The sequence below is a fragment of the Trachypithecus francoisi genome, unplaced genomic scaffold (genome assembly GCF_009764315.1).
Source record: "Trachypithecus francoisi isolate TF-2019V2 unplaced genomic scaffold, Tfra_2.0 Contig01440, whole genome shotgun sequence".
NCBI classification, from domain to species: domain Eukaryota; kingdom Metazoa; phylum Chordata; class Mammalia; order Primates; family Cercopithecidae; genus Trachypithecus; species Trachypithecus francoisi.
The window spans coordinates 18,252,289-18,275,006 of NW_022681431.1; the positions used below are offsets into that span (position 1 = coordinate 18,252,289).

The following is a 22,718-nucleotide window of genomic DNA, read 5'->3' on the forward strand; positions in this document are numbered from 1 at the left end:
CACAAGGCAGTGACAGTTAAGACAGGATGGTCAGCACATGTGGATGACGCCAGCGGGGGCTGCAGAGGCCTCACGGCTGGAGCCAAATGGAAGACTGGAAAGCATGAAGGAATGACGGGAGTAAGATGAGGCCTTGCAGTGCGAGCGCCACCCACAGCACCGACTGACAGCACCTGCCCTGCTCCTGGCAGTGTGATCTCCACAGCTTTTGCCAGCACTGGGAGAGCTTATCCCCAAGAGGGGCCTCCCCAAACCAGGCCGGACACGGCCAGCAGCACACCCTTCTGACAGGAAATACATCCGGGGTGGAGGGGGCTGGGCAGCTGAAATCCCAGAGTCGTAATGGCCCTTGCCCTCGCAAGTTACTTTACACAAACCCACTGTCCCTGACCTTTCCAGCTGTGGCCTTATCTCACTTTGCTATCGGAGAAACTGGAGAAAGAACCACGGGTCACCCAGCCCATTCCTCCCTGGACTTTCTGGCACTTTCTTCCCACAGTCCTTCTGCTGGGATTCTCCTCAGCCTCATTTCCAGGCAACTGAGTTACATCTTGTACTTGGGGAGGTTGTTCTCTTCACAGTTCTGCCATGAAACCCGAGAATCCACCCCCGGCCAGGCAGATGCTCTCTCCCTGGTGACCCTCTCCACCTCTTCCCTCATTTGCAGTGAGAGACATCAGCATTTTGTCCTCCACCCCAACTGGCCTCTTTAGAAGCAGTCCTCCAGAAGCATCCATCCAGGGTGTTAGGGAAAGATGTTCTTTTGTCCAGAGCTGCTGCTACTGAGGCCCAGGCCTCTCCATGTTGGGCAGTTTTAGAAGGAAATGCTGTTCAGAAACCAGAGTCAGTCCCCCTGGATATGGCTGTGTGACTTTGGCCAGGGTCACTCACCCCAAGGAGACTTCCCTAGAAATCACAGTTTTTTTTTTTTTTTTGAGGCGGAGTCTCGCTCTGTGGCCCAGGCTGGAGTGCAGTGGCCGGATCTCAGCTCACTGCAAGCTCCGCCTCCTGGGTTCACACCATTCTCCTGCCTCAGCCTCCCGAGTACCTGGGACTACAGGCGCCCGGCTAGTTTTTTGTATGTTTTTAGTAGAGACGGGGTTTCACAGGGTTAGCCAGGATGGTCTCGATCTCCTGACCTCGTGATCCGCCCCTCTTGGCCTCCCAAAGTGCTGGGATTACAGGCTTGAGCCACCGCGCCCGGCCGAAATCACAGTATTAATCAGGATTGGCAGAACCTCGCAACATGGGACTCCTCCTGACTGGGGCAGCGTTGCTCTCCATTACTCCATTACTCTCCATGTGGTACACTGTTGTCCAGGCTTCTAGGTGTGTTCCATGTGTCCTTTGTGGAAGGTTAAACTCCCCAGATCCTGCACACCTTCTCCCCTGTCCTTATTAGCAGTAAGAGCCCAACCCTGAGTCCCAACAAGTTGCACCTGGAAGTGCCGTCTGCGCTCGGCTGTTCCCTGGAATTAACAACCGTGTGGCCCAGCTGTCACAGTCAGGTGCTGCGGAGGGCCTGGCACCTAACTGGGACCCAGTTTTTTAAATCAAACCAGATTTTAATGACAATTTCTACCCACTCTACTAAATTTGGGATCCTAGGCAAGTTGGTTGTAACTGCACTGAGCCTTAGTTTCATCATCTATAAATGGGAAGAATGCACATCTCCATGGGTTTATTTTGCAGGAAACAGTAACATGTTTGGCTTAAAGTCATAGTTATGATTCAAATAGCTCTTCTAATGCCTTCCCTTTGTCAGGATTTGATCTGGCGTGGCCCAGAGGCTCCTGAGCCCTCCCTGTAAGCTTGAGGAGCACTTAGGACACAGGGACTCCTGACCAGGACCCCGATAAGAAAAACCTAAGGGCCCGGGCTTTTTACTTTGGTAAAGAAGAGAAGCACTGGAGCCAAGGCGGGAATGGTCCGTGGCTGTGGCGTATACCGAGACGAGGCTCTCTGGTTGGGTCAGCTGGCTGTGCACCCAAGGTTTTTGTCTTCCTTCTATAGGCATAGGTACCTGGACGCCATCTGGAAAGTATGTGAACTCTAACTGCCTTGGAAAGAAAACCAGGGCTGCAGAGAAACTTTGGAATTATAACATGTAGCCTTCCTAAAAGGGGAAAGTGAACGTTTCTGTGAAGAAAACCAATTGTGACAGTAGGGGAAAAGGAAAATCAACTCCAAATGGAATCATGTTTTATTCAGGATTTGTGCTGCTGGTGGGGAAGGCCAGACCCAGCGACAGGATGGGAAAGTGGGGCGCCCCAACTTCAAGCTTTGTGCGTTCTGCCACGAAGTTATGCGCTTCACTGAGCTCAGCTCCTGGGGACCTCTAATGGCCCTTGATAGCAAACATAGTTAAAAATTAACAGACTGACAGAATTAAATATGGATGACAAGCAACCACTGTGGACTTAATCTGACACAGGGTGTTACACGCTTGGGTGCCTTTAACCCAAGTGGCTTCTGGAGTGAACTTCGGAGATGTCTGAACACATTTCACATGCCTGTTTGGAAGCAGAGCCTAGCTTGTGCTTAGGACAGGCAGGAAAAGGGTCTAAGAGCTCAGGAGAGAAAATTCTCCCTGGAGGCTTTCGTTTAATTAAACCCAGCTTTGGTCGGGCTTACCAGCATGTACTCAGAGTCCTAGGACCTTGTCCTTGTGGTCTAGACCTTGTCCCTGCCTGGGCTCGGACCTCAGTAGCACTTGCCATCATGACTGGAAGATCCTGCAAGAGCACAAGGCCAGCGGGGAGCATGGCCTCCTCCAGCCAGGACTTTCTTGCTCACCTCTTTCCAGCTGTTGAGGCAGGTGAGATGGCAGCCTTAGCCAAGGACCAAGTCATATAAATCTTGACATTCTGCCTAGATCATAGCGACTTAATTGCCCTAGGCAAGGAGTATTAGGTGCCAGACAGGTCGTGAAGAATGCTGATGGCATTTTCATGCCTCTGAGTCTGCTGAGAAAGAGTATAGGCTGCCGATTCTGGGGGGCTGGGAGAGGAGGAGTGGTTCCTTTACAAGAGGGCCTCATTTCACACAGCAGCGAAATTCCTAAAAAGTGTTCTTCCAGTTTTGGTGAGTGCTTTATTAGAAATGGAGGTGAGGGTTGCTATTTAAAAGAATCTTGCCGTCAGCACTGTGAGGTAAGGAAGACAATCTTTTTGTATTGCACATCATCCCTCCAGCCTGGTCGATGACTTTGGAGTTTGTTGGACCAACGTATGCTGGGCTTGGTGGCCTTTCTTCGCCTGGCGTTCTCTGACAGAGCTTGCTGTCATGGCCTAGCGTGCCTTATTTGGTGGTGCCACCCAAAAGTGGGTCCTGAGGTCTGGAGTGGGCGGGGCGGAGTTGATGGCAGTTAGTCACTGTGTGAGTGGTTCCCTGCAGTTGCTCCGAGTTGGGAATGAGCCCTCCAGGGGACTTCAGGGCTCCATTCTGGGGAGAGTCATGGAAACCTGCCTGAGAATATCCATGCCTTCAAAACATTAACCCATTAGTTTGAGATAACATTCCTGTCGTTTACATAAAACAGCTTGTTTAAGCTACTGTGGGTTTTGTTTTGTTTTGTTTTGTTTTGTTTTGTCTTTTGTTGAGATGGAGTCTTGCTTTGTTGCCAGGCTGGAGTGCAGTGGCGTGATCTCAGCTCACTGCAACCTTCACCTCCCAGGTTCACGCAATCCTCCTGCCCCAGCCTCCCGAGTAGCTGGGACTACAGGCGAGCACCACCACGCCCAGCTAATTTTTTGTATTTTTAGTAGAGACGGGTTTTCACCATGTTAGCCAGGATGGTCTCTATCTCTTCTTGACCTCATGATCTACCCGCCTCGGCCTCCCAAAGTGCTGGGTTTATAGGCGTGAGCCAGTGCACCCTGCCCAAGCTACTGTCATTAACTATTTTGTTCAAAGAGGGATGAATGTGGTGCAAGGGAAACCTGCATTCAGGTACAGCACCTGCGCTAGGGAAGGTAAGAGAAAATCTCTAGCTGCTCCATGTGAATGAGACATCAGAGCACTAGCTGGTTTGACGGTCTGTCTTCAGCTCAGAGCATGCAGATGGCACAGCCCAGCCTCTTAGATCCGCCAAATGCTACCACTGCAAGGGGCCTTCCAGACAAGCATTTCTCAACACCCACAGGGATGCACAGCTGTTCCATAATCCGGAGATCCTGCAGTGGGATAAACTTGGGCAGCACAGGTCTAGGTCAAGTCAAACCGGTTTCTTTAGGGAACTTCTCGGAGCCCTTACTGTGCCGATATGTATCAAGAGACGGCTGAAGGGACCAAACTGTGCGTTTCTCTCTCATGTCCTTGACATGAGAGCATTTCTAGACCAGTGTTCGTCCAGCCATACTTTTTGAAACTTTAAGAGCAGCATCTGTCAGGCTTGAGCATGTACCTGGTGATCACCTGGAGGGCTGGTTACAGTGCTGTTTGGATGCCCCTCCCAGAGTTTTGGCACTTCTGACAAGTTCCCAGGTGATGCCGATGGTCCAGGAACCTGAGAACCACTGTCTAGGTTTTACCCCTTCATTCCCCAGAGAAGAAAACAGTCAAACCAGAGAGTGTTTACTTTCAGTAGTGACTATTAATTGAGCCAGTCACCTGCTAAGCACTTCTTGTGACTTCTTCTAAGGGCAGGTATGATAGTGGGATTCAGCCCCTAGAAAGGGCACAGTGCAGTGGAAATCATTACTGTAGTGTTAGAGTTTTACCCTGTGCCAGTCACTCACCGCTGCAGAAGGGCTGCTGCTTCAGGCAGGGCATCCTCCCGAGACTAGTCAAGGTCTTCCTGTCCTTGGCATCAGTATTAGGAACATAAATTCTGTCTGTATTTAATCCTCTGGCCTTTCATTTTCTCATCTATGAATGGGAAAGGATGGAAATTATTTTTATGGGTGGCTGCCGCTTTCTCTAGCATTCCATTTGGTTTTTACCCTGAGCTGCTGCTTTTCCTGGGTGTCTTGGTGCTCTCCTGTTGTCCAGTCCGTCACCATGCTAAGTGTTGGAGACTTACGGTGTTAGCCATGCAGGGGCACTGCATTTTCAGAGCATTCCTGAAGAAGAGTGATGGTAGAATCCCAAACAGTGTGACCCTGGGTAGTGAACTCTAACATAGTAACAACTGTTATCACTATTGTTAAATTCTAGTGGAGAAGATTCCCAGGGTCGTCCATGTTGCCTTAGATGTCACAGGCCGTGTGAAGTGCTTAGCGCAGTCTCTGGCACGGACTAAGTATCAGGGTCAGTTTGGTTAAGTATATTGTGTTAAAGTTTCTCACAGGGTCTTGAGAAGCCCCTGGAATTGTGTGCAAGACTGAGTGTGCACATTTGAGCGAGAACTATAGGGGAAGAGAGAAAAGGTGTGTGTGCGCGCGCGTGCGTGTGTGTGTACACATACGTTTTCTATACATGGCATGAAGAAATGTCAGGGGCCACTGCCTTGCATGGAAAGCCAGCCCTTGTTACATTATTCTAATGAGGAGCCCTAAACTAGCCTGCTGAACTGTTTGGAGAGGACCTTGACGCAGGCAGTCTGGAGGGGAACTGTAGGTTTTCCCCTGTTAAGAACTGTAAAGCAGCCCTTATGGGATGGGCAGGAGTGACCTGGGGCCAAAAGCAGAGCAGAACAAGCAGCCCGAATGGGGCTAAGAGAGAACCCTCTCCTCATTACCCCCACACAGTGATTAGCGCAGAGCAGCTTGTTCCCCCCACCCGGGCCGGCTGCCCGAACTCTGCTGTGCACCATGAGCCCTGCGGCTCTGCCTGGCTGCGGTGCAGGAACCTGGATGAGCCGCTCAGACTTGGCCTGGGGGGCACTGCCCTCTGCTGGAAGCTGGGCGCAGCGCAGCCTCTCCGGCTGGAAGAGGAGGCGGCCGTGGGTGTCTGTGGATGCGGTGAGAAGAGCCCCCCACTTGGCAAGCACGTAGTGTCCTAGCCTGAGACACAAGAGCAATGAATTCAGGGGTCTGTGTGTCCGCCACCCGCCACCACATCCACTCTGAGGAGCAGCCACCTATTGCATCGCTGGCGTCCTCACTCCTCAGCTGAGCACAGCCCCCCCGGACCCCACAGCTCGGAACCCGCCTTCATGTCACTCTGGAGTGCGCCTCGACCAGGCTGACTAGAGCCTGACGACGGGCTGCTCGCTCGTCCCCAACCCCGCAGGCACCTGTGCGAGTGAGAACGTGAGGGCTGTGTGCGAGAGCTGGTCAGAGAGGCTGGGGCCGGGCTTCCTTCTCGCAGTCACCTGCACCGAAAGCAGAACCATGCCATCCACTGTGCGGCTCTCCTCCCCGGGCAGCCCTCCCCTTCCTGTGTCTCCTGTGAAACACCGTCGTGTCTTGGCCTCGTCGGGGCTCAGTGCCCCAACCCACACCCAGGCCGCACCAGTCGCACCACTGCGCTCCACACTGACCCAGTGCACACAGACCCATCACCCTCTACTGTGTGTTTAGGTGTCCAGCCCCCACCTGCCACGGGGGCTCTGTGTCCCCGCCCCATCCTTTCCCACCTGTCTCAGGAAGGCAGCTCCAACTCTGCTCTTTGCTTAGTGAGCAAGTGGATTCAGATGCGCCAGGCCGTGAGCCGTGGGTAGGTATGAGTTCTTTCTTCTCCCCACCTCTGCTCTCCTTCTCCTTCCCTGGACCCTTCTGTCCCCCTCCCTGCCCGTCCCTACCTCACTCCCATCTTCCCCACTATTGCCCTCCTTTTGTTCTGAACACACTTCTAATTTCCCAGTGTGTGTTCTCCAGCCTCCTGCATGGGAAGTTTCTGACCCTTGTCCCTGTGATTGCAATGAGTGCTGGGAGTGACCCCGGCCCTGCCTTAAATGAGCTTTGGTACCAGCTGGTGGCCCTGAGGACAGCAACTTTGCCTTTCCCTGATACTGAGGAGCCTGCTCGTGCTGGTCATCTGATCTCTGGTCATATCTGGCATGGTCGCCAGAGGAGACCCAATGCACAGGCGGCCTGAGGGAGTTGTGCAGGCAGAAGCTCCATTGTGTCCTAAGCCTGCATTTCCTGACTCAGTGAGGCCAGTGAGGAAAGAACCGCTCATGAGGAGGCCCGTGGGGAAGAGACTCTCAGGCCTTCTTGTGCTCGGACCAGGGGCAAGGTCAGGGTGCTGTCAGATTTCTCTAGGACCCAATTTCTAGACATCCCTGCTTTTAGAATCAAGTCAGGGGATCTCATGGGACCTCATCCTGGATTCTGACCCCACTGGGCCCTGTGACCCAGGTCACTGAGAATCCCCAGACCTCAGTTGGTGTCCACACCTGTAAAACAAGATGAGACAGGAGCTTTCCACCAGTCCCTTCAGAGCCCTGCGTTGTGCAGCGCTGCTTCCCAGACCCCCCTGCACCTCCCTTTCGGCCAGAATGGCTCCTGCTTCATCGTTAAGCTTTGGAGATCTGAGTCCTCCTCTGCCACCCTGCAGGAGGGCACCACCTCACCTGGCCCCGCAGGCCTCGCCTTCTCCACTCCAGCCGCGCTTCTGGGCTGCTCATGGTGGTCATGGGGAGACCATGCCGCCTCCGTGTGAAAGGAAGAGCGGTGACAGGCGGGCATCTCCTTCCTGTGTCCGAAACTGACATGGCCGGTGATGGGTGTTGTTAAGGACTAAGTGCGCTTTCCCTTTTGGTTTTTGTTTTGTTCCATTTTTTTTTTTTTTTTTTTGAGACGAAATCTTGCTCTGTTCCCAAACTGGAGTGCAGTGGCGCGATCTCAGCTCACCGCAACCTCCGCCCTCCGGGTTCAAGCGATTCTCCTGCCTCAGCATCCCAAGTAGCTGGGATTACAGGCATGCGCCACCACGCCCAGCTAATTTTGTATTTTTAGTAGAGATGGGGATTCTCCGTGTTGATCGGGCTGGTTTTGAACTCCTGACCTCAGGTGATCCGCCCGCCTTGGCCTCCCAAAGTGCTGGGATTACAGGTGTGAGCCACTGCACCCAGCCATTTTTTCCCCCCTCCATGTTTTCCTTGGCATAGGACCTGGAATATGCTGCCAGGTGGACAAAGTGTTGCTCAATCCACCTGTGTTTGCGTCTGGCCTTCCACTTTGGAAAGCTAATGGAAGAGACAGGGCTGCTGGTCCCACCTGGGAGGCTACTTGCTAAAGGCTGTAGGCCCATCTCCTTAGCAGGGTGAGCAGAGGGCCTGGGGTACCAGACACCCACAGTGCCAAGAAGCTGGAACTCTTTTTCTAAAAAAAGAACACGAACAGAATCACAAAGAAGTCCTGGCCAGCCACTGGTGTGCGTGGGGTCATGAACTGCCCCTTCCTTCCGAAAGCAGCTGTTTCCATACTCTGCTTAGAAAGCCCTTAGATAGCCTTTCACCAGCCTAGGCCCAGGAAAAGGAGTTCGCTGTGCCGGATGTTAGCCTCAAAATGGCTGCTAACCTTTAAAAGGAGGATGAGAGCAGAGAAGTTGGTGGAACCTCGGGCGCTTCTCGAGGTGGGTGCTTTCCTTGGAGAGCTTGCCCGTGTGTTCATAAGGGTGTGTGGAACGCCTCTCAGGACACTGCTCTGATGCTTTTCAGCCCCTTGGGAAGAGACCCTCACAGGCTAGTGTGAGTGGGTACCATCTTGGAACAGTGGGGCAGTGGCAGCCAAGCAGGACCCTCCATGAGAATGGGGATATGCTGGGGAGTCCTGGCTCACGGCCTTCTCCCCACATGTCTTTTCAGATGCGCTGGCTCCCTCCCTCCGAGGCTACTTCTCAGGGCTGGAAGTCCCGTCAGTTCTGCTGAATACTATGTAAGTACTTGGTTTCCTGTGAATGTGTGAAGCCCCTAGTACACATCCGTACATGGTGGATGTGCCATGAACGCAGCTCTCCTCCTTTCTCTGCACCCACACCTTATGTACCTCCTTTGTCCGTCTTTGTTAAACTCACTTGAACTACATAGCGGTGCATCTTTTCCGAGAGGAAGTTTTCACCTAGGTATGGGTGCTAGTCTGTTTGAGTCTAACTTACGAAACCAGTACCTGGCCTCCCCACTTAGAAATAAGCAGCCAGTGCTAGTTTCTGTGGAATAGCTGTCAGAACGTTTTATTACGTAATTGTAGTTCACCTGCTGCCAGCATTAAACCAAAACCTTTATCTACAGGAGGAGTCATCCACTCGGTTACACAGTAGTTGATTATGGGAGATTTATTAGAATGAGTTTCCCTGCATTACCTCATGTCCAAAATTGTCATCGTTCTAAAGTATCTCGTTTTCCTACCAAAGGTGCAGTGCACAGTTCCAGCAGGCTTTCCTTTAAGGTTTTCATCATGAAGGAAGCGGTATCCTAAATGGGCATTTTTGTGCCATTTTAGGCTGAACTTTGCTTCAGAGAACTACCAAATGCCTTTTCTCCATTTCTACAGAATACCAAATGCCTTCTGTAATTCAGAAATTCTGAATTTCTGTGAAGTACAAGGCACTGTTCTTCTAAACTCTAATTTAGTATGTGCATTTGGAGAGTCTTAATACTTAGAGTTAAGTTTTTACAATGTTATAGTTCCACCATCAGCCTTCTCTTGGTTTACATAGTTCCTTCACGAAATAGGAAGGAAAATGAGAAGAGGAAGGGGCCTGATCCTCGTCCTGTTAGAAATGCTAAAGAGATCATGGCAAACCTGTGTACCTGATTTTACAATAGCGTCATGGGCCTTTCCTTGGAGACCTTCTATTCTAAGATAAAAATACTTCGAAACTAGCGTTCCTTTTCTTTTTCCACCTTAATACTGAGTCCATGTGCCTTTGTTAGATCATTTGAAGCCATTTAGATAGACTCTTCTGGAGAGGCATTCTGTGGAAAGAACAGGCCCCTGGTCAACTTAGATTACACTTATGTGGAGAAATGTTTCAGACCTCTCACTACAGCTGGCCTTGCGCAGGTCAGTGCCCTGTCAGTGAAGAAGAAAGAGAGCATTGAAGAAGATTTTTTAAAAGTGCTAGGGTTTATTTTATACAGGTAAGTCGCCCTGTTGACCTGAAGTCTCGGTTGGTGGGTCAGGTCACCTTCAAGATCTGGGGGGACTGCTGAATGTGGACTTGATGTTTGAAGTTCTCATCACACAGGAGGCCGGCCCTTTGGGATAAGCTCCGGTCCGAGTCAGAAGACCCCTTCTGTGTTCACAAAGGAGAGGTCTCAGCAGACAGTAGAGAGATGAGTAATGGGCATGAGAGTGTCGGAAGCTTACAGACGATTCTCAGAGCAGCCAGTCATAGCCCAGCAGCCACCAGGCCATTCACGGCTCTTTCTCTGATGGTAGGGATAGGAAAGTTTAGAGAGAGCGCTCTGTGCTTCAGGACATCAGCATCAGTAAGCTAAAATTGTGTCTACTCTTCCTCTAACCCAACATATTTCATATTTTAACCCAAATACTTCATATTCAAGCGTAGCCAAATAATAATAGTTATCAGGGGTGATCGCAGGTGAAGTACACAAATCCTTCCAAGGTCAGTGAAACAAATTTCTTTACCCAAAGATTCTCGGAGCCTTTATTACCATAGGAACATCATGAATATTTAAGAGGAGGGGCTCTGGTACACAGTGTTCCTCAAGCTTATTTGAAACCAAGTCATCCTTTTTTCACGGAATCTTAGGAGACTAATGTTTCATGCTTGGGGGAACCATATCCTAACCTCTTAGCCAGAAACGAAACCAGAGGCTCCCACATATAGAGATCCTTGGATGAGTATTCATATGTGATACTGCACATTAATCTGTGATGATATTTAAAAACCCAGACAATGTACTAGCTGCTTTTCTTGTAGCTACTTTTGTTTGTCCTTTATTTTGAAATTACATGTCGTGTGTGTGTGCGCATAAGTACCCTTTTTAAATGGTAGTGTTAGGAAATGGTAATTGTCTCTTAAATGTCCAACGTCCTTTATTAGTTAACATTTCGTGATAAAATGTTATTTTTAAATACTTGTGAATTCTAAAAGTTTGCTTTTTGAGAGAGATTTTTTTTGCTCCAGGGAATACCATTTTTAAGCTATGAGACTATATTTTAGATATAGTCTAGGGTCTATGAAGTCCAGAATTCTGTAAGTCCTTGTTTCGTCTTTGTGTACCCATAGTTAACTTTTAAGTACAGATCCCAAAGCCTTACTTATTTGGTTGCATAGGAACCTCTCTGTTACCATGGTGCCCAGCAGCCTTACAACTCCAGACGGCACTGTTCACACGGACCCTGCTGAGAGCACCTCCCTCTTCCATAACAGTGTGTGGAGCTCTCCATTGTCAGGCTGGTAGGGTGTTCAACTGGAGGTGTCTAGGATGAGGTAACTGGAAATTCTGAAGCACACAAGAGAGGGCATGGCTTGAAACATTGACCTGGCCCTCGGCATAAACTGACCGTTGAGGAAGTTCATGAAACTGGAAGAGAGGCCACTCGCCGAGCACATCTGAGAGCCAAGAGTCAACAGAGAAAGAGCAGCCCCCAGAGAGTGGAGAGGGAGCTAGAGGAGCAGGGGCGCCAGCCACTTCTGTCAGATGCTCTAGGAAAATCAAACGTGGTGAGAGGAGACCTTCGACTTGGCGATTTCAGTTGGTAGAGAAGTTGGCAAAGGATGCTGGCCTGGGACCTAAGGAAGGGCTTTTTTCCCCTTAAGAATTTATGTAGGCCACAGAGAAGACAGCCATTGTGAAGCAGTTGCGTGGGTTCCAGTGACAGAGATCCTGGGCTTCATTTGTATCTGCTCACCTAATTTTTTTCCAAATCATTTCTCACAGACCCTTCAGCAATGGCTACTAGAAGGATGAACAATTGCCCTCCTTTGGAAGTACGGCTTATAAAAGCCCTGTGAGATCCGAATAAGAGTATGTAATGGGCCAGGCGCAGTGCTTCACGCCTGTCATCCCAGTACTTTGGGAGGCTAAGGCAGGTGGATCACTTGATGCCAGAAGTTTGAGACCAGCCCAGCCAACAAGGTGAAGCCCCGTCTCTACTAAAAATACAAAAATTAGCCAGGAATGGTGGTGGGCGCCTGTAATCTCAGCTACTAGGGAGGCTGAGGCAGGAGAATCACTTGAACCTGGGAAATGGAGGTCGCAGTGAGCCAAGATCATGCCACTGCACTCTGGCCTGGGCAACAGAGCAAGACTGTCTCCAAAAAGAAACATAGAAACATATAATGTCTCTCGTGGATGAATCATTTGTTTTGAGCTAAGCTTGGGCCATGGGCCAGACTTCCTCGGAGCCTGTGGGGAGCAGGTGAGGAAGGAGTATGGATAATGGCGCCCATTATTCCTGCCCGCGGGAGAGTCCAGTCTCCCAGCCCATCTAAAGTTAGACCAGCTCAGTGCAGATCTATTATTTCAGCTCCTTCTAGTCTCTTGGATCAAGTCCTTTCCAAGATGCCCTATAATCCAAGCTGTGTAATCTTAGGCAAAAGTAAATTAGAATTGGAAACAGTGGTGCTGATGAGCTAATATAAACATTTTTAAACTATAACAAGTCTGTCAAAAAGGCCAAATGAAAGGCACATACCATTCATTGGCAGAGGCTCACATGGCTGTCTCCATTCGGCGGACAGGGCTTTCTTCCCCAGCTCGTTTTCCAAGCATGGAAAGAACAGAAGACGAGCAGGAGTTGCCGTCCTTCCAAATCCTCAAAGGCCAGGGCCTGCACTCCCAGAGGCCCTTCAAGGATTTTTCATTTATCTACTTGGACTTCTTAGTGCTAAAGAGAAATCAGTGACTAGATTAGAAATGTAAATAAGCACTTTATTCTGTAGACAAACATGTGTTGTGTCTGCTGTGTGCAAGATAGGAAAATGAAAAAACAGGCCTGTGCGCCTCAGGAGCTTAAGTTCTAATGGCAGAGAACTGTGGACACATGTACAAGAGAGGGAGTTACTGCACACGATCCTGCAAGACCAGCCTGCTGTGAGGACAGCCAAGCTGAGAGCATGTACAGGCCATGTGCATGCTGTCGCTGTGGCATAAGCAAGGCCATCAGGAGAGGGGTGGTCAGAGGGGGACAGGGTGTTACTGGTGTTTTAATTTGCTCTGCCTCTTGCTGTCGGATGGTGTTGAGTCTGGCCACAGGCTATGTCTGCATCACTAGAGTTTTGCTGAGGGTCCAGCCATGTGCCAGAGAGCCTAGAATACAGAATCACCATTGACAATAGTCAGTTTCCCAGATACAGTGAGAATAGGAGAGCATGAGCAATGTTGCTGTCACTCCTTACGTGCAGTCAGAGCGAGGCAGCTTTCCTTGAAGGATATTCAAATAGAGTTGAACTGTTCATGAAAGGGAAGAACCAGCGTTGGGGAGCCAAATGGGATGTAGGGGGAGGTCTTCTTTCAGGACTCTTGAAATTTTCCTGGCCATGGACCAGGACCAGAGCCCAGAAGTTATAAGCACGTGTCGTTACAGCGTCCCAAATTGGAGAAGGAAATGGCAAGAGAGAACAGAGAACACAGCGGAATTTGGAGCTGTTTTAACCTTCTCTTCCGTTTTGGGTGGAACGGCCTTGCCTGTCTTTGGCCGTGAGCTTGGAGTCATCCTCAGTGGAGCCCCAGGTGCTGGTGCCCAGGTGGAGCTTAGAGCTTAACAAGGAGGAAAGGCACTGGGGCTCCAGAGGCCCAGACAGCTGCGGTGGCTCCTGCTGTCACCCTGGCCTCCCCTTAGAAGAAAGCCTCGTGTCCACGTCACGCTGTCACACTGCGGTGCACCCAGCAACCAGTATGAGGCTGTGAGGTCTGCACATCACACCTAAGGCTACTAACGCCATAAGTGTCCGTCATACCTAAGGCTAATACAGTGAGTAGCTGCAGTGTCTCAGGGAGGAGATGGGTAATAGGTAATCAAAGTAGACATAATAGTTTGGGTGGTGATAGTATTCAGGGAATAAATAGTAAGGCCAGTAAGCAGCTTAGTGCTGTGTGGTGGGGCCGGCACTTCTGGTGCCTTCTGCTTCAAGGTAGCAGAGCAGTCAAGGTCCACCTGAGAAGGTAACATCTCAGCAAAGACCTAGAACTTCACCACCTTTATACGGGGTTTCTTTGTCAGAACACACTCCTTTAGTGAGGTTTGGAAAATATTTAACTCCTGTAATCTTAAAGTAAATGAACTGGCAGTGCGGCAGGCTTGGCTCCCATGCGGCACTAAGGAATCACTGGGAGAGCGCGGGGCCCTCAGAGACCTTTCTCCACTTTCCCAGTGAGGAGACGCAAGCCTGGTTCTGCGATTCCTTCCAGCCCTGGGGTCTGTTACAGTTCCCATCTGAGTTCTACAGTTGGGGTGGGCCTGAGGACCCCCCATGCTGCCAGTCCTGTGGACGCGGTGGGTGCCCCTCCAGCCACCACTGTCCTCTGGACTGTGCCACATCACAAGCACTTACCAAGCTCCTCTGCAAACCACGTGACAACCAAACACAATGAAAGCTGCAGCCCTGCCAACCTGCTCCTGCCCATTGTCTGTTTTCCGTGGATCTGTCTGGAGTCCTTGGAGACTCCTGAGCATGTGCATCAGCAGAGCTGCCTGACTCTTCCCTGGAAGAAGTTCAAAGAGGGCAGCCACATGCTCAGACCAGGCCATGGGGCCCGGGGGCTCGACGACTCCTGAGAGCAATTCCTGGCCGGACTCTGGCTCATGTCACTGCCCCACTCCAGGGAACCCCAGGGGTGCAGACAAGTGTTGCTGGGGTCGCAGGAGCAGGTTGTCCCCTATGCTCCTGGGGACATGGAGGAGAGGGAGGTTCCCAAGATCCCAGTGCGTGTATGAGTCGCACTGATGAGCTGAAGCCCAGAGACTTCTTAATCATCCTAAAAAGGCAGCCTCCCGGGAAGCGTGGCCTGGCTCTGCAGCTCTGGGTGGCTCGTGCTCTCCCTCCCGTGTGGACGGGGGCCGGAGAGGTTGGGTGAGCTGATAGGTTTCATGTGCAAAGATAATTATTTTCCTGTTCTCATAACCCAACTTTTGCTAGGAAACTAGAATCACATCTAATGTTGTATAGTGAAGCTCTGGGGAAGATATTTTCTTCCTTAAATCGGAGGAGAGAGATGTCCTAGGGAGGTAGTCTTCAGGCTCACCCTTGATTCCAGAGCTGGGTTTCAGCACAGGCAGTCCCCTCCCCCTGAAGAGTCCTGGTGGGGCCACTCGGAGGTGCCAGCTGAGCCAGTGCCACCTTTCTGGGGGAACCCGGACAGTAGGCAGCAGCGCGTTATGCGCTCCAGTTCTCAAAGCCTCGCATACTGGACACGGTCTGTCTGCAGTAAGATAGATCTGAGAAACGCTAGTGGGAAATAGACCGCTGGTGTCCACATGCAGGGAATTGGGCTTCCTTCCCGGCACCGGAATCCTTGCTGTAACCAGCCGGCTCGGCGACAGCTGTGCCTGCAGGGGGAATATTAGAAACCGATTCTTTGCTGGGTCTTTGCACCTTCGTATTTCAAAATTCCTAGACCCTAGGGAGTAGCCAGATGGGTTCACAAATGTGCATCCTTTTAGTTTTTGTTTTCCAGGAGGTGCTTAGAGCAAAGTTTAGTCCTTGGTGCCTGTGTCAGACAGGGATTTCTTATGGCCTTGGGCTGATCAAAGCTGCTGTGTTTCGAAGCCTCCTGGAGGCAGTTGTTTCTGGATCTTGCTGTGTGGGGCCCCAGGTCCCAGCTTTTCCTCTGCAGGGCTTTTGGATGGTCCTCGGGGTCTAGGCCACAGCCCTTGGGATGCAACCACAGGGACGTGGGTGCAGAGTTCTGCTTGCTGGGCCCGCAGCCTCCTAGTGCACCCTCAGTGAAGAGTTCACATGCTTTTCTTGGAATGTCCTTCCTCGCTGGCCCCCAGGAGCCTCCTCTCACTTGCTCCACCAACTCCTCAGTGTGTTTTCCTGGCTGAGAGCTTTTCATGTTGTATATCCAAGGCCATCCTGCAGCATCCTCTCGTCCTCAGCTCAGCAGCAGAGGCCTTTGATCTCTTTTGTCATTGCCTCTCGGCTCTCTGCCCTCAGAGCAGGCCGGTGTTCAAGACCAAGGCAGCCCCAAGTGGAGTTTACTGTGCACCGTTAACGGGTGATCTTTCTCCATCCCAGGTCCCAGGTGTGTGATGGCGGCTGCAATCTGTCTTGTGGGTATTAATGCAATCTTCAGTGGTGGCTACTGTTCTCTAGCTGTTCTACAAAACTGGAGCATGCTGGTGAGTAAGAAGAGTCAGGGCTGAACCAGCCCTCAGAGGGGCGGCATGGCCTGGCCGGGGCACGGAGGTGTTGGCCAGTGTGAACACATGGGAACTGTGGGCCTCTGGGGGTGGGGTCTGGCATTCCAGGTGCTCGTGTCCCTCCACCCCGGGTGATTCTGCCCGGAGCTCTTTAACATCTGCTCCAACACGGCCTGCCGAGAGAAGGTCATCCCAGGACAGCAACTAATATATTTTTAAAGCGCATCACCCCAGTATTTGGGTACCATGAACATGTGGCTGTCCAGCAGCACCTGGAGTGAGGGATTCCGCCTAAGGAAATGTTACTGAAATGAAGCTTTTCCCTTTAAGTGTCACCTTTTTTGGGGGAAATTAATCATTTTGTTGGAAATCTGTTTCAGATGTAATGTGTATATCCCCCCATCTCATTAATCCAGTTATACTGAGTATGATCAGCCATTTCTTGATGACTTGGGACACAGGATAATTACCCTTGGGCATGACTGAATCATAGATTTCTCAGTGAATTTCTCCAGACTGTGGGCCTTTTAGTAGGTCATGATTTTTTGGTGATCTGTCTTTTCAGTCGGTATTACCTGTCACTCCTCAGTTCGTTAGCTACTAGCAGGAAATGTAGTCTTAAAAAAAAAATCCTCATGTAGCATCCCCAGAGGTGACCTTGCTGCTGGGTCTCTGGAAAGCCTGGCTTAGAGCGGCAGGAACGCCAGGGGCAAGTCTGTGGCGGTTTATGGCTCAGCCTAAATGAAGCAGCAGGCTGCATCCCTCTGAGGGGCCTATAAAAAAAGATGGATCCGAAAGGATCAAGATTCCTGCTACGGACAGAGAACCAAGCAGTTCTGGCCAAGGAGGTGGGACCGCATTTGAGGGGCTTAAGTCACTTCATACTCTGACGGTACCTCTCAGTGCCGACCCAGGAGCAGGCATTAGGTGTGTGCTCCACTGGGGAGCCTGCGTCCCACCACCCCAGGCAGCTTTCTGATAGGGAGCTGGACCCTGCACTTGGGGCGTTTTTCCCGGGGCGCCTGTTTCTTGCACTAACCCAAGCTTTTTTCACATCACATACGGCAGCTGGGTCTATCCCACTAGGCCCACCGCCTTCTAGCGTGTTAGCTGTTCCTTTTGTCATGGCTCTTAATAGTCATCACTCACGCAAACTTTTTTAAAAGACATGATTTTGTTCTTCCTCCTGGGGATATTTAAAAGTTAGTTAAGCCACTTACACATTTTTTTTCCACTTAACGCAAGTTTTGAATGCTGGTTAGATGTCATTTTTTTTTTTTTTTTTTTTTTTTTTGAGATGGAGTCTCACTCTGTCATCCAGGCTGGAGTGCAGTGGCGTGATCTTGGCTCACTGCAAGCTCCACTTCCTGGGTTCACACCATTCTCCTGCCTCAGCCTCCCGTGTAGCTGGGACTACAGGCGCGAGCCACCGCGCCCGGCCGACGTCATGATTTTTGAATGCAGCAAGGCAACCAAAGTGTCAGCAATGCAAGGAGCAGGGGAGCTTTCCTGGCAGGCCATGGAAGGGCCTAGTGATGGAGGGCAGGTCTGGGTCATGGTCCTGGGACAGCTGAGGGTCAGGTTGCAGATGCCCTGGATGTGCCTGAGAGCGCAGCGGCAGCCAGCGCGGAGGGGCGCTGTGGCCTTCTCAGCACCTTCGCCCCTCCGCGCTGTGTGTTAAGGTGGGGCTCACCATTTCTTGGGGCCTTCCCTGGGATACAGGAGCAAGTTTGGAGGGCGCTTTTCTCTTCCCAAATCTGAGGTCAGACGACACTGCTTATGTGACCTACCCTTGTAGAGCACAGATGGGCCACTCTCCATGGCCCCAGGGCTGGAGTGGAGCTCCAAACTGCAGACACTGTGCCCCCAGAGGCTTCAGAGATCGTGAACTTTTTCAATGACGTGTTTGAAAATCTCTATTACAAATTTTATTAGTGCCTGATATTTTTGAAGATGAAGCTGACAGGTATTAAATGAAAACTGAAGCACTCCTAACTAGGAGCCTTTGCCACATGGTAGTCTATGTTTGTTTGGAGTTGGGGGGAGAATATTCCTTATCTGACTTGGTAATGAGGAATCGTTGGAAACTCTTGGGGAAGGAAGCCTCAGGAATTAGGTCAAGGAGCCACACACAGATGGATCAAGGGAGTCTTTCCTCTGGGAGAACAATCTCCTAAGGCACTGGACCAAGACCCTGACTGGGTGCGAAGAGACGGCAGAGTGAGGGGTAGGTAGCGAGCATCCTGACCCCAGGCCCATCTGCCCTTGCATTCTGAGTCCTAGCAGAGACCCGAAATGCAGTGCTTTAGAATTGTGTAATATTCCTTAAGAGACCAGGAGACATTCTCCAGTGTCTTCAAACTGGGACTGTTCCCACTTACCTGAGATAAGGAGATTTGCTTCCTGTCTTGACATCCCATCACCTGTATGTCATAGTCGGTCCCTTCCAGGAAGACCCCGCAAGGAGAACCTGCTCCTAATCAGAGCCTTATGCGTTCCCAACCCTGACCCCGCCATCCCTCCGCGGGGCTGTGTTCCGGGATGTCTTTGGATTCTGTTTAAAATGTTCTTGTTAAGACATTCCAAGGTTTGAACTCCGCTCCTAGCTAAACCTCTTCCTTGTTTACAGGGACTGAAATAGCCACATTTTGACCTTCTGTTCAGTCTGGGATCATCTGTGGTAGCGTGACTACATTCCTTTCCCATACGAGGATCTCATTTACACAGCAGTTATGGAAGGGCCAGAAAACTAGACTTGCTCCCGCCCTCCTCCTGCCCATGTTCCTTTTCCCTTCAGATTAGCCCTCCTAGGCCGCCATTCCGCCTGCTCAGGGGCCGAGGCATTGGGAAGCCGCGTGGGTCATTACCTAGGAAAGCTGGAGGCGCCACATCCCCCTCATCAGGGCCAGGCCTACCCATGGAGGGCTGAGGGTGCCCCTGGGCTGGTGTGCAGAACCCAAAGTGGGTCGCCACCCTTAGTTTCCTGCTCCCAGGCCAGATGTCATCAACGCCAGGGACCCGTGTCTCGGTGCCACATGCCATAAATGACCCATCACTCCTGTTTCGTGTGTCCTACAGTCTAAGTGTTTGGAGGGTTTGCATTTGGGCCACCTGCAAGTGACTGTGTCTGGGGTTTCAGGAGGAGGAGAGGGTCTCAGGAAAATAATGTAAGCTCATCCCTGTGGACGCCACAGTGGCCTGGTCAGTGAGAACCCCTGCGAGGAGCTTAGAGGAGGAAGCCCTTAGGCCAGAGAGATCGGAGGCGTGAGTTCTGAAAGACAGTGGGGCCTGTATGTGCTGAGGGGACTAGAACAGAAGAGAACAAGGAAGAAGAGGCACAGCACGCTCTTGCTGAAAGTAGCCCGGCGGCCAGGCTTTTGAAGGCCTCGAAGGATGTGTTAGGGATTTGGAAGCCATTGGAAAGATAAGCAGAGGTGGAGAGTGATTTAGGAATGTTGTCTTGCTGCCTGAAGCAAAGTGGATGAAGATTCAAGGTAGAAGCACACATCCGCACAAGCGGCCCTAAGATGGTGATGGTGGAGTGGAAGGAGCAGATGAGCCGAGGACAGGAGATGAGGTCGGTGTAAAAGGGCAGGGACGGGGCAGGGGTGCACAGGGATGAGTCTGGATTGGGCTGCCTTGAGGGCTGTCTACAGTAAGCATACTTAAGCGGATGTGCTAGAACTATATGAAGAGAGACAGGCAAGTATTAGCTTCCCGTCACAGAGAAGGTCCGGAGTATCCATGGCCCGCTGTGCAAAGCTCTGCCTGGCCTGCCCCTGCTCCGCTGGCCGTTACTACCGCTATCCACTCGTACTGTCGTCCAAAAACTGGGAAGTGAAAAAGGTGTATTGGGTCACAGGTCAGATCCAAGTTGGACAGACTTGGTTTGTATAGAAAGGAACATTTACAAGCTCATCCCGTACACTGTGTTTCAGTGGTCACCTAAATATTCCTATTTCAGGACTTTAAACACATTTTCCCAAATCTAACTTGGGACATTTAGATAGGTTATCAGTAATTACCTGTTTTTCTTTATAGCCTCTTTCCACACACAAATAAGCATCTCCCTGTACAAAATTCTAACATATGCTGAGCTGATTGCCTTCTGCATACACCTTTTCTACAACTTGTCAAACGCGTGAGACATGCTGGTAAGATGGCAGGAAAAGAAGTGACCGAATAATACAATATAGCTGAGATGTGTTTCAAGAAAACCTCTGGGCCGGGGTCGGGCTCTGTGAGTGGGAGTCAAGGACTTGCCCCATGTATCTAATCAAGGTGAGACCACTGACACGTGTGTGTGTGGTCAGTAAATGTGTTGTATACACACATCTGCACACTGTCATCTAAGCCATCCGTTCTCCCATCCACAGCATCTCCAGGACGAAGCCATCACAACCAGGGAGGGGTTGACACCTGCCCTCCTAACATGTTTTCTTTCTGTTTCAGGCTTGAAAAAACCTTGCCCAGTTTTGATCCCTTCAAGACTTTGCCACAGCCTCTATCACACATCTGTTTTTCTCGAAGAAAAAATATAATAAAAATGTTTTACTCTTTTACACTGTATAATTGTAAGAAATAGCGTGTTATTTGTGAATGCATGGTCTGAAATTTCTGTACAGTTTGGAGATATTTTCAAACGAAACGTAAGAGAAGTCAACAATAAAACCAAGAAAAGTGAGTATTTTTATACCAAACATTTTAAGTATGCTGGGATGGACGATCTTACACTGGGTTGGATCACAGGTTTTGTGCTTGACTTTTGAATGCTTGTAATTAAAAAGATCTATTTTTTTCCTCTGAAGTAAGTTGCATGTTTGAGGCATGTTTCCAAATATCAACATTTCCTGCATTGTATTGTGAATATATAGAAATCTGTGCCTGGCCGAAGTCCAGGGTAAATGAGTAGCGTGGTGGTAGGTGTTAGAAACAGAACTGTTGTCTGCAGTGTTAGGTCTAGGATCCCAGTTCTAGTAGGACAGCCCTGCAAGACAATCAACCAGAAGCCTCCAGGAGCTTCCACCGATGGCTTATTCACAACTGGGCAAGAAAACATCGTTGGTAAGAACTGCGGAGTGTGCCCTTAGAATGCCCTGGCAGCTCCAGCTGTGACTGTATCCACTGTGTGCCAACTATGAGTTTGTGCAGTTTTATGTTTCCACTCTCCTGCGTGTGTAGCCACTCGATGCCTAGCCCACCTTCCACAAGCCAGCCCCGCATCCCTCTCCCCCGGGGGAAGTGCACAGCCTGCCTCACTGGTAAGGGAAACCTTGGCTGGGGAGGCCAGCCCTGGCCCATGAAGGGGCTGGCTGTGCCCAACCCACTTGGCTGCAGTGGGCAGCTCATGTCTCTGTCTGTCTCCAAAGTGATGTTCGCAAAACACTGGCTGAATTGAGCTGGTATTCCCAACCCTTGCAGCACTAGGCCAAACCGACCACATCCCATGAGCCCCCAGATGGCGTCTCCTCACTGTGAGACAAGATGCCACACCGCACAGGAGACAGAGGCAGTGGGCATTTGGAACCAATTCTGTTCAGACTTCATCAAAGCCAAAGTCAGTCTGGTGTTGTCAGTTGGCACATCTCCAGAGTTCATGACAGCTCAACCTCTCCCCTTGTACAGAAGCCATTTGTAAAACCACATTGACCTAAATTCAGCTGCCAAACACAATCACAGTCTTTCCTATTGATCTGCTCAGCTTATGTTGAAAATTTCAATGTCATGATTACATGGTTGGTTTGGGTTTTTGTTTTGTTATTTTCCATTGGAAATAAAGATGTCAAGAAGCTTTTAAAGGTCACCACAAAAAAACCAAGGCCAGGAGTGAGGGGCTCTTTCTTAGCGTAAATAAGGGGAAAGGGCAGTTAGCTCGGGGACCTGTGATGGATCCACTTTGGTGTTCAAGGACCTGCTTATGCCCTCAGTGCGACTCGGTCTTGGTGAGATGCCTGTGCTCCTCTACGGCAGACAGCTGCTTCTGCACAGTCTCTTCTGCTTTCATAACTGTTAAAGGTACTTTTCTATTGTCATTTTTTAAAAATAAAGTGTTTATTCCAGCTCTCACACCATTGCTTGACAAATTCTTTTTTAGCAAGACCAACTACATGTATCCCACACTGCAGACAAGAGGCCAGCAGATTTCCTTCCCATTTTCAGGCTTCGGCAGAGCTAAGCATTGGCCATTGAGCTTAGGCACAAAGAGATTAAAGGAGGAAGCAGACACCGGGGAGAGCCAGAGAATAAGCCTGCAAAGGCACGACCACAGCAGCTGGTGAACAATGACACCAGAGGCAGAGGGACCTCAAGGGAGGTCCCTCATCTACCTCAGCCTACAAAGCTTGACTCAGGATTTTCTGAGTTATATTAAAATGTCACTTAGGCATTCTGCTGCCTTAAGTATATCTTATGCCAAGCATGGTGGCTCACACCTGTAATGCCAACACTGGGAAACTGAGGCAGGAGGCTTGCTTGATCCCAGGAGTTTTGAGACCAGCCTGGATAATGTAGCAAGACCCTGTTTCTACAAACAATTTTAACATTAGCCAGGTG

At 50.4% G+C, this 22,718-nt stretch overlaps 1 protein-coding gene across 8 annotated transcripts in view; it reads left to right on the forward strand.

Annotated features, from left to right (window-relative positions):
• The window catches only part of RBPMS (RNA binding protein, mRNA processing factor), a 193,984-nt gene extending 171,752 nt beyond the window's left edge, over positions 1-22,232 (forward strand). For 4 of the 8 annotated variants that reach the window (XM_033230065.1, XM_033230050.1, XM_033230091.1 and 1 more), the window contains 3 exons: positions 8,696-8,765; positions 16,042-16,145; positions 20,619-22,232. Coding sequence is in view for 7 of the 8 variants with exons in the window: in XM_033230091.1 (XP_033085982.1) it covers positions 8,696-8,765; positions 16,042-16,087 (116 nt within the window). In the remaining variant the exon portion in view is untranslated. The other 4 variants (XM_033230052.1, XM_033230099.1, XM_033230033.1 and 1 more) reach the window with 3 other exon arrangements.
• The last annotated feature ends 486 nt before the right edge of the window (positions 22,233-22,718 follow it).